This window comes from Copidosoma floridanum, unplaced genomic scaffold, assembly GCF_036245765.1.
Source record: "Copidosoma floridanum isolate Cflo_tuat_1 unplaced genomic scaffold, Cflo_Japanese_pri ptg000025l, whole genome shotgun sequence".
In the NCBI taxonomy this organism is placed as follows: domain Eukaryota; kingdom Metazoa; phylum Arthropoda; class Insecta; order Hymenoptera; family Encyrtidae; genus Copidosoma; species Copidosoma floridanum.
The window spans coordinates 8,215,470-8,229,995 of NW_028321902.1; the positions used below are offsets into that span (position 1 = coordinate 8,215,470).

At 40.5% G+C, this 14,526-nt stretch overlaps 2 protein-coding genes across 2 annotated transcripts in view; one reads left to right on the plus strand and one right to left on the minus strand.

Moving 5' to 3' along the window:
• Positions 1-14,526, plus strand: part of LOC106643130 (uncharacterized) — a 35,492-nt gene that overhangs the window by 5,788 nt on the left and 15,178 nt on the right. The gene's annotated exons all lie outside the window — the stretch shown is intronic.
• LOC106643141 (uncharacterized) lies at positions 1,151-5,475 on the minus strand. The gene is made up of 4 exons (XM_089595426.1): positions 5,436-5,475; positions 3,768-5,256; positions 2,690-3,017; positions 1,151-2,096 (listed from the first exon to the last, which is right to left on the minus strand). Exons 1-4 carry the CDS (start codon positions 5,473-5,475, stop codon positions 1,830-1,832), a joined length of 2,124 nt encoding a protein of 707 aa, XP_089451552.1. The 3' UTR covers positions 1,151-1,829.

Below are 14,526 nucleotides of genomic sequence, written 5' to 3' on the forward strand. Positions count from 1 at the left end.
AATAAGTCATTATAAATGTATCTAACTGTCATACCTTTTGGCAGAATCTAACTGTATTTTTCTCTCATGTTTGCACTAACGAAGCCCGCATTTCTCTAACCAAGTGTTTCATTATTTTTGTTAGATCAGTACCACAACACAGCCACTAACTATGAATGTAAGATAAAGTAAATATTTATTATTATGATTGTAATAATAGTAATAATAATGATAATGATATTTGTTATTATTAATATTTTACAACCACGATGACCATTTGAATGAAATTACATAAAAGCGCATATTGTCGTACGCCTCTTAAGTTCATCTCTCGTCAGAGATAAGAGAAAGAAACGTCTGCGGCATTTCACACGTTAAATATGTCACATTTTAGTACTCTATACCCGTCACTGCTGCATTTCACACTCGTGTTCACAATAGTTTGTAAGGTATAATATGTATACCTTACATGCGATGCTTTTTGTTTCCACTGTTGTGGGTACACGGACACGTACAGTTTTCAGAATATGCAGTAGTACCTAAACGCAAGTTTGAAGCCTGAGCATGTGTTGGCAGTGTTGGTGACACAAAACGCCGCGACGCGCATCCTCTTGAAAGCGATTTTTATCGATCACTTGGGAATAACAAATGTTTTTTTGTAGAAAAAAAAAAAAAAAACTGAAAGGAAAGAGTTGACATTGGAAAAAAAAGATTCATAACAATAACCATTGATACCACTGATTTCAAAGACTCGATTAGTATATATATATATTTTTTATTTATATGTATTACTTTTTTTTGTAGCAAATGTATAAATTATTGCAATTAAATATTTTATTAAAATTTAATTCCATGTTACTTTGTCTCACGCAACAATATTTATCGCGTATGTTTCCAAAAAGCGTAAAAAAATCAAACCCATCGAAAAATTATTTAATAGAAATACAACCGATGTAAGCAACAATTGTATGAAATAATTTATGTAAATGGTAATGGGCGTTACAGTCAAATCGTTTACAAATAGATAATAGGTAGCACATCGATTATACATATTATACTTAAATACTCAAAGATACTTTATTTGAGCTTTAATGAAGCTTATTTGAACACTTAATTATCTTTACTTGAATATAAATATTAAAATAAAACATTACATCTGTCATTGTTACATCTGAAAACATTAGTTCAAATAAAATACTTGAACAAACGTAGATACGACCATTCGAGAACCAATAAATAAAACCAGATACTATGAGTATTTTATTTTATTTATTGGCCCTCACGTGATCGTGGTCTAAACTTCCTTGAATATCCAATCGAATAAAAGTTTCATTTGAAATACAACATCGACAATGATTATATTTGAAATGATGAATTAAAGTTAAAAACTTTGAGTTTTGTTCATTATTAATTAAAATATACCAACGGTTTTGTTAAAGTCATTATAAATACTTGCAATTAATTTTTTCTTGTTTTTTTCCCCCCAAACGTTATTTTATTTTAAATACAATTGTACTTCGTTAAACAAAACATAAAATATCATATATTTTTCGAAAAATAAATACCCTATACACATGCATGCATAGTACGAAGGAGAAAGCTCATTTACGAAATTACACGATTCCACAAATGAGCAGTTAAAATCCAGTAAATCTTATAATGCAGATAGGTGTGTGAGTGCCATGAGCCGTTGGGATTGAAAAAAATTTTTATGGTATGCCCTGGTCAAATAATTATCGAACGATTTAGCGTTTAGCGTGGTAACGGGGAAAATACAAAAATAAAGGTTAAAAACTATCTGAATCACGCGCCACGTACGTATGTGCATTAGAATGTTAGGTATAGGTGAGCTACAGAAAGGAAGCCCGCGACTTGATGTAAAAATTCATGATCTCCCGATTAGCAGCGCGTATGTTGTTGTCGATGCAGCGCTCGCTGTCCCAGCTGGGACAGTCGGTAGCCTCGAAGCAGCGGGTCTGGCGCTCCATGTTGTTCGTATTTCTGCAGCAGACCACAATCGCCCAGACGCAGGGCTTGGGGCTTTTGGAGGGCGCTCGGGGCGTCACGGGAGCTGGAAAGCGATTTGCTTCCGGGCCTCGTCGGTGTGGACTGATACCCTGTAAATAATAATTATATTGTTCTCACGCCATCATTATTGATCCCTCCTTATTCATTTTTTTTTTTTTTTTTAAATGTAGCATAGATAGATAGATTTAATTGCTCATCGAACTTTGACAATTGTACATGTTACAGTATAGCCCCAACCTACCACGAAAATTGAGAAAAGGATACTCATATATAACTACGATGTTCGTATACCAGAAAGGACATTCATTTTTTAATTTTCTTTTACTTGGCTGGGATAAAACTAATTACTTTTACCAAAAAAACCTAAAGTTTTGAATGAAATTTCCATGAAAAAAAAAATTTGCCAATGGTTTTTTTGGCAATGATCCGGCTTTCAGTGGCGTTTGAAAAAAAGAGCTCGTTCATGGCTGTTCTGAAAACCATATTCAATCACACACATACATACGTACAGTTACATGATCACGATTTTGAATTTATTATCTGCATGGTGTGATTCAAATGAAAGATAATAATACGCGGGGGTTTGGAAGTTTTCCGACTCTGCGTGCACGCGAGCTTGATCTGATCTCCAAACGGTGGAGGGGAGGTACAACCTATAATGTAGACAAATAGGATAACTAACCGGAAAATCGATGCCATCGGGATAATTGCCAGCGCCACCGAGGCGAGACGTCACTTGGGGTCGGGGCTGTTTCTGGGACGTGTCGTTGTGATTGCCGGGTACTTTTGAAACTGGTGGTGCGGACTCTAGTCTCCGCAGGTGGTCCTCCTCGTTGTCGTCATAATTGTGTTTGTCCTCGTCCCGAAGATTGTTACCTCTTGGCAAGGTTGGCACCGTTGCCGCCGTCACGGGCATTGAAGGCGCGTCACTTGACGCGGTGGTGAGGCCCATCAGGGGTGGTCTACCCTGGCGGTGCACGGTGTCGCTGTGCTTCTTAAACTCGAGGTACCTGTGACAACCAAGCGTTTTTTTGAAAAGCATAATCACAAGCCAAGCTCACGAAATCAGTTTTGACACATTTATCATACGTGTACGTTCGTTATATTATATTGGCATCCACGTTTGCTTTGCTACTTTTCTCTCCCCCGAGTCGAACGAGCCCCACATTTGTATGACAGCTTAGAGGACTTATAGCTTTCGATTGTTGAGGAATTTTTTTTTTTTTTTCAATCCTTCAACAAAAACAAATAATTTGCTAGTTACTCTTACAAAGAAAAAGATTACCCTAATAGTTTGAATAAAACATCGGATTGTACTTCATTAAGGAATATTTTTTTCATATACTTTCCGAGATTTTATTCGTACCATCTGATTTGCAGCTACGTAAATAATGAATTTTGAAATCAACTGTGCATTTTTTTATACTCATTGATCACGTTAATTCATGTAAAAATGAAAAAAATGATGTAATAAATATTACAGAAACAGAAACGTAAAGGCAATAATTGTAAAATGTTTCAAATAAAAGTTTTTTTTTTTTTTTCTTAATTAAATTCCGTCCGATTGGTCCGCTTGTGGTACTACCCATACCCATATAGCTGTCTTGTATTTAATTGCGCTCTCCTTCTCTCTCTCGGACTGTCACCTCACGACAAGTGCCTATATATATCTACTTGCTCGTGAGTTTTAATTAAAATCATGAACAGGAGCATTGTATGTAGGAAGAGAAAAAAAAATAAAAGAGGGAGGGAGGGCGCACCTCCTACGGTTGTCCTCCTCGTGCCAGCCCCTCTGGTCCGGTCGCCTCCTGTCTGAGTATCCAGCAGCCTCCCTGTGTTTATTCTCCTCCTCCTCCTCTTCCTCGTCCCCGTCATCGTTCTCCCTCGCCGGCTCGAGGGTGCTCGTAGTTGCAGGCCTCTCGGTCCGCCAGGGCCGTTTCCTCGGGTCCTCCCCGCCTCCCATCCTCACCGGCTTCGTTTTCACGGCAACCCCCTCTTCCCCTTCCCCTTCCACTTGTTGTTGTGGATGGTGATGGTTGTAGTGGTGGTGGTGGTAACGGTGCGGTTGCTGGTGATGCAGGTCACCCGGAGGAGGAGGAGGAGGAGGTGGCGACGATGGGGCAGCGGTGGTAGGCCGCGACTGCAGCTCGTGGGCCTTGCGCTGCTCTTCCTCGAAGCGCCGGCTCTGCTCCTCGACGAGCCTACGGCGCTGTTCCTCCTCCTGGCGTCGCCTGTACTCGGCCTGGCGAATCGCCTCGTTCTCCCGCAGCCTCTGCCGCTCCTCCTCCTCCTCCTCCTCCTCCCCCCCGACTCCCGCCACCGCCGCCGATGGGCCCTCGGCTCGGGGTGGCGGCCTCTCCCTGTGGAGGTGCTGCTGCTGCTCCAACCACCTGCGGCGCTCCTCGTCGGCTCGCCTCCGCTCCTCTTGCTCCCTGTTGCTCGGGACCACGGGAGAAGGAGGGCTCTGGTCGTCCGGCCTCGGGCCCCGGCGGCCGCTCACGTCTATCGGGGTGTTCCTCCTTATGTACTCCTGGAGCTTGCGCTCGTTCTCCAGCTCCTCGGGCGTCCTCGTCCGGTTCCTGTAGCGGCCGCTCTGCTTCTCCCGCGCCAGCTTGTCGTACTCCTCCTTCATTCGCTGCCACTGCCTCAGCCTCTCCTCGTAGCTCGTGGGTTGCTCCGGCTCCACCACGGGCCTCTTGGCCGCGGTACCCCGACTCCTCGACTCCTCTTCCTCGCGCTGACGCCGCCTCGCCTGCTCCCACCGGCTCCTCCTCGCCTCCTCCTCCTCCTCCGCCCTGTCGTGGTAGTCGTCGTCACCACCGCCTTTCGCGAATCTTTTCTCCTTCGCTTCTTCCTCTTCCTCTTCGCTTTCGTTGCTGTCGTCCGCTTGGTCGCCCTGGTAGCCGTCGTTCTCCGCGTAGCCCCACGGGTCCTCGTCCCCGGTGGCCGTCCTCCAGAGGAGCTTGCGCCCCGGGGCTTGTCGCTTGTGGCGTCCCAGTTGGGCAGTGAGAGCGACCGGTACGTCGCCCCTGCCCGCGTACTCGCGACGGGGCACCTCCGTCACCTCGATGTCTCCCCGCTGGGCGCGCGCCGACGTGTCCACGCCCCAGTGTCTCAGCAGCTCCTTCAGGGACACCGGCTCGTCCCTTTTTCTCACCTGCTCGGGCGATGCCTGGCCGTACTCCTCTTCGTGGGCCGCGAGCTCGTTCAGCCATGGGTCGTCCTCGTCGCCTCCTCCGTCTAGAGACTCTGCAACCCAATTGGTTTTTTTTTTTTTTTTTTTTTTTTTCCCCTCGATACAAATGTGTAAATGCTAACGGCACGGTTAAGGTTAATTCAAGTCGCGGTCACGGAACTACAATTTTTGATGATTTCGTGCGATTATTCGATTCGTTATTGGGCACGTACCTACGTGGTATATTGTATACCTATACTCGGTGCATCAATATCAAGTATAGTTGGTAGCATTATTTGAGAAACGTATTAATAATCTGAACGCGGACCGAATCATGCAAATTTGATGCGACACGCCCCCCGTGCGCTTACAACATGTCTAGACGGTCATTAAAATTTATGGTAACCAAAGGGACAAAAAATTACTTTTTCGATCATCGTGATTTTAATCAACAATTTTCCATTTGAATATCACCTGTATATTTATGGGTGAGAAAGTAGGACCATAATGCATAGTTTGTATATGCTGAAGTATACATATAATTATGTGTATATAGGCACACGGTGTGTCGTACTCACCGGACGTTGTCCACCACTTGCCGGGTACCGTGACTACCCCCTCCTCCGCCTCCACATCGTAGTCGTTGTTATCGTTGGCCCTCGGTCTTCCTCCTTCTGCTCGCAAGTGCGTCAAGGGGTATTGATCGGCAGCTTCGGTGTAAGCAAACGGCAAGACTACCGCCAAAAGCAGCAGAAGCCGGGGTGTGGTGGAAATCGCCCTCATGGCCGTCACTATCTCTCTCCCCCTTATTCTTTTCTACCTCTTTGACTTTTTTTTTTTTTTTTTTTTCCTTTTGTCCTCTGCAATCGGCAGATCCTGCAAAATGCCAATTGCTTTTATTTCCAAATACTTTCATGCATCTATTTTCTGTAAAATGTATGATGAAGGTGGTAACTTTGCGTGAATAATCATGCATCTATGGAATAAAAGGGAAAACCGACCGCGCGGAAAGTAATGAAAAAGTACGATAACGAATTGGTGCGCTAATTGAAAATAGTCGAGAGCTCGCATTGTACTGCTTATTTATTGCGTAGTGTAAGTTGCCTTTGACGGGAAACAAAAATATTTGTTGGAACGTTTTACCCGTCCCGTTCAAACTATCGATGATGATAATAACAACAGTAATAATGAGCAATGCGTGGGTGTAATACAGAGTTGGGGGCCAAAGACGTTTCACGAAGCGATTTACGGGAGGTCACATTATTGCACGTCTTTGCTGCCTCTGCTCTAAATACAACACCGCCGATCGGAGGAAAACAGCTGCACGTGGGAGGGAAAAAAAAGAAGGAGGAACATGAAACGAGAGAGCATCTCGCCTTTGTTGTACATTGTATATGTATGTGTCGATCTCTGTGGCATGTGTACGTGTGACTGGGTGTATGTAGAAGCACAATACGGTGTGCGCCTTGCGTCACCATCGAATTTTCAGCGCAGCGGAAGCCGGTCACATGAGCTTCTCGAGTGGCTGCAAGCTCCTCCTCGCTCCCTACACCCCACCCCCGCTGTCCTGCTTTATCGTGAAAATTTTCTGACGCAGCGAAGCTCGAGATTTATGTGAGCCGGCCGATAAGAAGTCTGTGTAAATCATCTCTCTCTCTCGAGTTTCGAGGCTTTATCTATCGTGCGTTCGTTTATTCGTTTTCTTCGACGCGACGATGCAGGCGAGCCGTTTTCGAATGACGAGGATCGGCGGAAGGCTTTCTTTTTTTTTTTTTTTCTCTTAACGGCCGGGTGAGATAACGGGTTCTCTGAATGTTCTCGAGATGATCGTTGGACCGTGCGTATGATATGGATGCGATCTCGCAAAAAAAAAAAAAAACTTTAGTCAGAAAGAAAGTCTTCCTGAATTGAAAATGTTCACGAACGTAATTTAAAACCCAACGCGTGTGACGCGATTTTTGGGATATTTGATTTTTTTTTGTTCGTGAAACAATTCTTATTTACGTTTGTATCGAATTTTGTCGGAACAGGCTTATCGAGTAGTAGAAAATGTGTTTATGCTTATTTTGTCTCATGCCGTAGTTTTGGAAATTGAAAATTCATCTTTGGCAAATGTCAGGGTTTTTCACTTTTCGTGAAAAAAATTGAAGCTATATTGCTCGACTGACATTAAAATAAACTAAACAATGTGAAAGAAATAATTATCATCTTCATCCAAATATCCCAAGCAGAATTAAAATTTTTGTTCGTAGAATCGGTAGAAAATTAATGCATTAAAAAAGTATAGCTTCCACATCGTGGTAGTACCGGAGCTCTCTTTTTCTCAGGCGTTGCATTGGTATCAAATAAACTTAATTCATATGGGCCGTATAATGTACACGCCACGTAACCCGATTCTCGAACTCTCAGTTTCAAGTGACATTATTTCATTGGATGATTCCTCACAAGAATGGCTCCTCTCTATAATAGCTTCAAATTCAAATGGGCGTCCGAGAATCGGATTACGTGCGGTGTGCGCACTTCACATGTACAACCATTTCGCCGTAGACACCATCGTATATGTGTTAACGCAATATATATATATATATATATACATCTGTACATGCTGCCTCGCAAGTGTGCTGTTGTAATTAATCTTTGGTCCTCTCGCCCCGGGAAAATTCGTTTTTGCATCACATGCAATGTCCAAGTATGGCTGGGCTCGCCGATAACGATTTAACGATTAGCAGAGTTGAAGTAAAACAGGTATACTTACACGCGTGGATGTGTGACGTGTCCATACCTGTATACATATATAAATCATACGAAAGTGACCCAATTGATATAAGGCCAACGAAGGTGACTGATTCAAAAAGTGGTCGCGCCCTCGTACCCTGTACGCTCTGCCGCAAAAGTTTTCCTATATAAATATATACGTATACGCGTACCTGCTGGCATTGTCGCATCTCGCAACTATACGATGATTATGACAAAGACAACAGCAACAATATCGACCTACACTAGCTAACAACTTGATTGATTTTAAAACGAGACGTTGATTTTTTGTTTTTTTCCACGTTTCATCATAGCTGTATAGACGTTTTATCGTATGAGGGCAAGAGAATGAAAACTGATTTTCGATCGAGTTTCCGAGAAGAGCGTGAATAACATGAATAGCTCATCGAAGTGCTCGCCTTGGCATCGATCTCTTTCTCTGCGTTCCCCGCGTTGCCCCCATAAGAACCAATACACGCGCGCAAATCATAAGACTGATTGGTCCACAACACCTCTCTGCTTATACACACTTAATTGAGTATTATCCAGTTGTATGGGTTTTACTAGGCATTGTACATCACATTGTAGGCCATAAGTTTATACGCGCGATAAATTCCTTTTAACGCATCATATACTCAAGTCCCAGTATGTACATGTAAACTCTATTTACAATGTCATGATTTGTTGTGTCGCGCATGTGTGGGTTGGTTGGGTGTGCATCGTTCAATTATGTCGCGGGGAACAATGAGCGAGCTTCGTCGCGTATGGAAGAAGTAAGGAAAAGCGAACAAAAAAAAAAGGAATCAATCAAAACATTCCTACGATTAATTATGATTATTTGTCATTGCGCCAATCAGTCATCCGCGTGATGCTAAGTGCACACGCCGGGATTAATAATTGTACAAGTGAGCGCGACCGACGTGGCCATTATCGATTTATGGGTACGTATACGTATGTGCCCCGTGTTTTGCTTGTCAGCAGTATCTCTAACTAAAGAGGCGACGAGCCCACATGTTCATACATGTATATACGATCATATGACTATGTGACATTGAGTGTAAAATAAAGAAATGTATGAATCGCGCAATTTTTATTGGAAAAAAAAAAAAAAAAAACGAACAAGACCTGGTAAGATACCACAATGTTGTTGTGTTGTTTGATAAATGATGTACACACACATAAAATGTCAAAGTATACGTTGACAATTAACTACTTGAGAAAATTTTGTTTAATTGACACGCGACAAATCGTGGATTTGAAAAACACAACTTGAAAATTCTATGCTCGAAACCCTATTATCTGTAAAGCCTAGTTGGATATAATTGAAAAAAAGCTCAGTATCCTTCCAGAGGGCGCGTATAGCTTCTATATTAGCTCCGACTATTGACTGTACATAAATACTTGTTTATCGGTGCAAAGGGAATATACAATTGTATGTGTGCAGGTATGCATGAAGTGCGACCAAAATGAATTAATACTCGCTCCCTCTGAGTAAATAATAAAAGTAAGAATTAAAGTGAGAACAAGTAAAGTTTCCAAGGAAGCATCGATTTCCAAGAACAAATACACAATGAACTTGATCGATCAAACATCCATAATCTCAAAAAATCAATGGTTGCAAACAATCACTCATTGCGGGAAATAAGTCATCCACACAATAACAAGTGGATTTACGTATTGTTATACTCTACAATGGGTATAATACGCCACTGTTATAGTCGTTCTCCATTACTGCAGGTTTACCATTCCACGCACGTATTCACTCAAGTTTGGCAAGAAGACAAAATGTTTGGATACCTATACATGCTTTTTTTTTTCCTTCGCGAATAAATCGTTGAACCAAAGCGTCGCTCGTTTCTACAGTCAGAGATATTACATCACGAGGAAAAAAGGAATTGATCTTTACGCTCGGGTAATTTTTTTTTTTTTTCCCCCCGACAGACAATCTACATAAAATACCGATATCCCCCGTGCGTACATTGTGCGGCTGCTCATACATTCTTATGCACACGTGTGTAGGTGCGTGTATCAATATGCACATATATATATATATATACACGTACAAGTAGTATTACTACCGCATGTACTCCGCGTATATGCGCAAACTTATAAACGAGGGAGACCGTGACGAATGGGCATACGAGTACGTATAGGTATAGGTACACACGCATACAACAGATGTAAGCGTATAACATCGAAAGTTTAGTCAGACAGGCACACAATAGATATAGGTACAATAGATGACAGTATGATAGTTATGCGATACCAAACTACACAAGTTATAGGTACGCACGCTCATACCCCAATAGGCATGGGTACCTATCTTATAACGCATTTCAGCTTCATGCAAATGAGCATAAGAAGACCATACTTATAAGTAGCTGAATACAACAGTTTTGAGTATATTGTTTGGAAGTATAGTCAAGAAGAAAGATGTGAGTATGTATACGTAGGTGTACTCATCTTTTCAAGAAGTGCGCACGAGTGTATAACTGTAAGTACCTAATGTATGCTCTCACGGGAAGTATGTACCTTACACTGAGCGCGATGCGTTCCTCGCATGAATCCATATTTTTTTTTTTTTCTTTCCAAACCAATTGTCGAAAATTAAAAGTCCCTGATTCGTGGAAAGAAAGCACTGCCTTGCCATGGAAAAATCTGTCGTGGCAGTTGGGGGGAAAAAAAGAGCTGACAAATGGTAGACTATTATAGGCAACGTGCCATCAAAACTTTTCTCTCTGTTGAACAAAACGTATATTGCAAAGCCCATTTTCAAGGTAGCGCTTTCTTTCCCAGACGTTTCGTCCATGTGGGAGGACGCAAAGGATCTCTGCCTACCTATACGAGAACTTAACCACGGTGATGCTGATGGTGGATACATAAAAATGGCATGAAAAAAAAAAAAAAAAAAATTATACGATTCGCTCGATGGAGCGAGAGAAACGGTTGGTTCTCCCCAACTCGCATCTTAAAGAGGCGTAAAAGTAGACCAGCTATAGTTGGAGTTTTGTGCGACTTGCGACAACATCTTGGCTTGAATGAAATTAGCGCCACCCGCAGTCGAGCTTTGCGCGGAAAGTTGTCGCGTACAAATAATACAGGGAAGGGTCACAACAATTTATGTGGCAAATACATAAGAAAGTTACACACTGAACTTAATTTATGGGAAAAATTTTTCCTCCTGTAGATTTACTTTTTCTTTATCTTTGGACGTTTACTGCGCCCTTGGTAGAAAAAACTTGTCTTCGCACCTGGTGGCGCATCCACAAGCACAAGGGGTCCTAGCGACACGCGCCAACAAGTACGGAAATTGATATCAACACTTCAAAATCAGTAATCTATGAGTGCACCGTGTAATAATAATAAAGCAGGTGCACACTAGATGTTCATAGCAGTGTTATGTACTGTCCAGAAGGTTTTGTTTAGAAAAAATTATTTTAAAAATGGCCACTTCTCAATACCGATAACTCAAATCAATAGTTTTAATTAATTTCAAAGTATTAAAGTAATAGAAATAACTTATACTAAGTTTGCAAGTGCTGCGTGCCGTTTATTCTAAAGGAAATTTTTTTTTTATTTCCAAAAAAAACTAATTATAAAATTCCCTACTTATTTTTAATATTTCCATTATTCAGAGAGATACGGCTATTTAATAGGCATACACAGTTTATTCGAATGGAAATTTTTATCAATTTCAATGATTATGAAATTCTCCGTCTTTTTCGATATTTGCATTATTAACGGATATTTTTCTCGGGATAGAAAAATTCAGAAGTTACAGCAAAGCCGATGCTTCCTAGGTGTTTTCCAGCAGTATAATTTACTATAAAAATATTAATTAAATTATTCTGAACTACAATTGATTAAAATAACAAATTTGAATTATTTTTAATGGTTAAAAAATATCTTACTAATAACAATAATAGTAATAATAATAATAATAATAATAATAACTGTTGTAGTGAATAAACCGAATGGAGTTTGGATTTAACTAGTTGCGTAACGCGCGAAGCAGCTAAAAATAATTCATGATTGAATGTAGAGAGACGCGCGCGAAAAAACCCCGTGGTAGCCGATGGCTTATCAAGATACATATCCAAATAAGCGAGTCCTCGGATTCTCAAATATATGACTCACAATCAGCCGTCAACAAAAAGCTGGGAAAAGCTCGTCACGCGATCAATCATTTCTCGCTACGCTAAAATTTTTGCATGACAAAGAAGGGTATAGTCCGGATTGTCAACATAATTTCACTGTTATCACTGTTATACTGTTATTATTGTTTAATTTATCATTGTTCAATTCACACGAGATTTACGTATTATACGGGAGCATGTACCCTGGTAGAAACGTTACTACGTAAACTGGCTAGAAACTCGTCAACATGTTGTAAGCCCATTTAAGTATGTACATTGACGTATCTATAGTAACGTTTCTACCAGGGTATGTGCCAGTATAATATTGTAACAGGCTAGTGTTTCTAATCTTAGTTTCTAAAATATTCTTCATGCCCCGTGTAGGCGTAGTTATATACTATTCGTATAGTTTACATCGGTAGAGTATGCACACCTGTACCAGCAGTGCAGATTTTTAAAACGAGTCGTAGTGCTGGGATGCATTGGATCTCTAATCACAGATGAGCTCGGATAAACTGCTATCTCCGCGTCTCCGCATACATAACGGCTAACGCGCGCATGCCCTCCCCGGTGGATCAATCGCAAATCGTAAATAATCGGCTGAGCCTCGAAATTATACGAACCTGCGCGATGTTCCTAGTAGATGTAGATTTATGGTTGCACGGTATAAGTACCTTACGAATGAATCGAGCATTTCGCCGGGGCAGCGCAGAAAAAGGATATTTTCGGGACATTAGAAAAAAGCCTTTTGCTTAAAGCATTTATATCGGTTAAAATAATTACTATCATGAGGATAATATTAAAATTTACTTTAAGTAGAAAATTACAAGTTTAGAGCGTCTACTTGATGGAAAAGTTAGTCTAAAAGTATATGTAAAAGTGCATGCGTTTTTTTTTTTTTTTTTTTTTCCTCGACTTGAAATGACACCCAATTACGTTTCTTTGTATACGATTGGTAAATAAATAATGAAAACATACACAACAACGATTATACCTTACATGTCGTTACTTTATGGTCCAAATTGAAGCGTCGAACGGCTTAATTAATCTTTAGGTATACAATTGCAAATTTGTAATATGATATATTTTGTAATTGATATCACTAATATCAGTAAATATCCAGTTTATCACTATAAGTATTATATTACATGATGAAAAATAAAGATATCCCAGTACGATTTGATGAGCAAATCTGAATTTTCCTATAGTTTTGGTCAGAGGCATAAGTATATTTACGTATGGATCTTCCTTTAGTCGAACCAACGCAATTGTGATAACATATGGTTTTTTTTATTACGTATACCACAAACGCTCTAAACCTGCAGTTTTTGTATTTGCAATCAAATTTTAACTTTATCTTCGTGATATTAAATACTTCAAGAAGTATAAGATACAGACAATTAAAAATTGAAGGAAAAAAAAATTTTTCTCAATGTTTCTTTCCACATATCCTAATAAAAATCGATGATATTACGCTGATCTGTCGATTATTCCACAAATTAAAAATATAGCGATTTATGAAGTGTACAATGCTAACAAGTGTTTGAAAAAAAAAGAAATTGGCTTATCATACCCCGTTTAACGAGCTGTATCAAATCATATAATTTTTGCACGGTAAAAACGTTTGAAAAACGTTAGTACGAATATATACCTACATCATGCAACTAAAGTATTGCATATCCCGTCACTTATAATTTAACACGGCTACATCATGCGTGCACAAGCAAGCGTATGACAGGCGTGTTTAGCACTGTACAGCGTTCGAGTGGTTCAGCTTAGTTGAGCCGGTAAAACATGATAATGGATAATAAATCGATTTATTTTATTTGTTTCAAACTCTCGTTGAGTACTACTTTGATATACATTTTGTTCAAGTACGTTGAACTATGCTCGCACGATGCTGCTATCGTTGCATATTATATACCCCCATAGCCCAGGCTCAATCTTATGGAAGCCAAGTAATTCAAGCGACTGTCACCCTTCATCCGTTATCCTTAGCTCCCTTTTCCACAAGAGTGCGTGTGTTGAAGCGCCAGCCCTCCCTTTCATCATAACTCATCTACGGAGCGAATATAATGAAGATATTCGTGTTTGAACAAAATTATGTCACTAGTGCGAATTTACCAGGAAATGTACAAATGTACCTACTTATTCACGTGCATTTATTGTATAAATATTATTCTCGCGTGCATATTTTTACTCATCCTCCTATGCGTTTAGGTATAACTACGCGCGTACCTATTGAATTAAATTAAATTGAAAGTCATTTGACTCCCCCGATTGTATACCCATACGATTTTTCTTTTTTCGCGACGACCTGTTGCTTTGGCGTAGGTCGCTTTTCTACGAATGAAAAAAAAAAAAAACAAAAAAAAAAAAAAAAAAAAAAAAAAAAGATCCAAGTAAAGTATAGCATTACGCTGATACGCGGCCGCGCACAACAAAGGAGGCGTA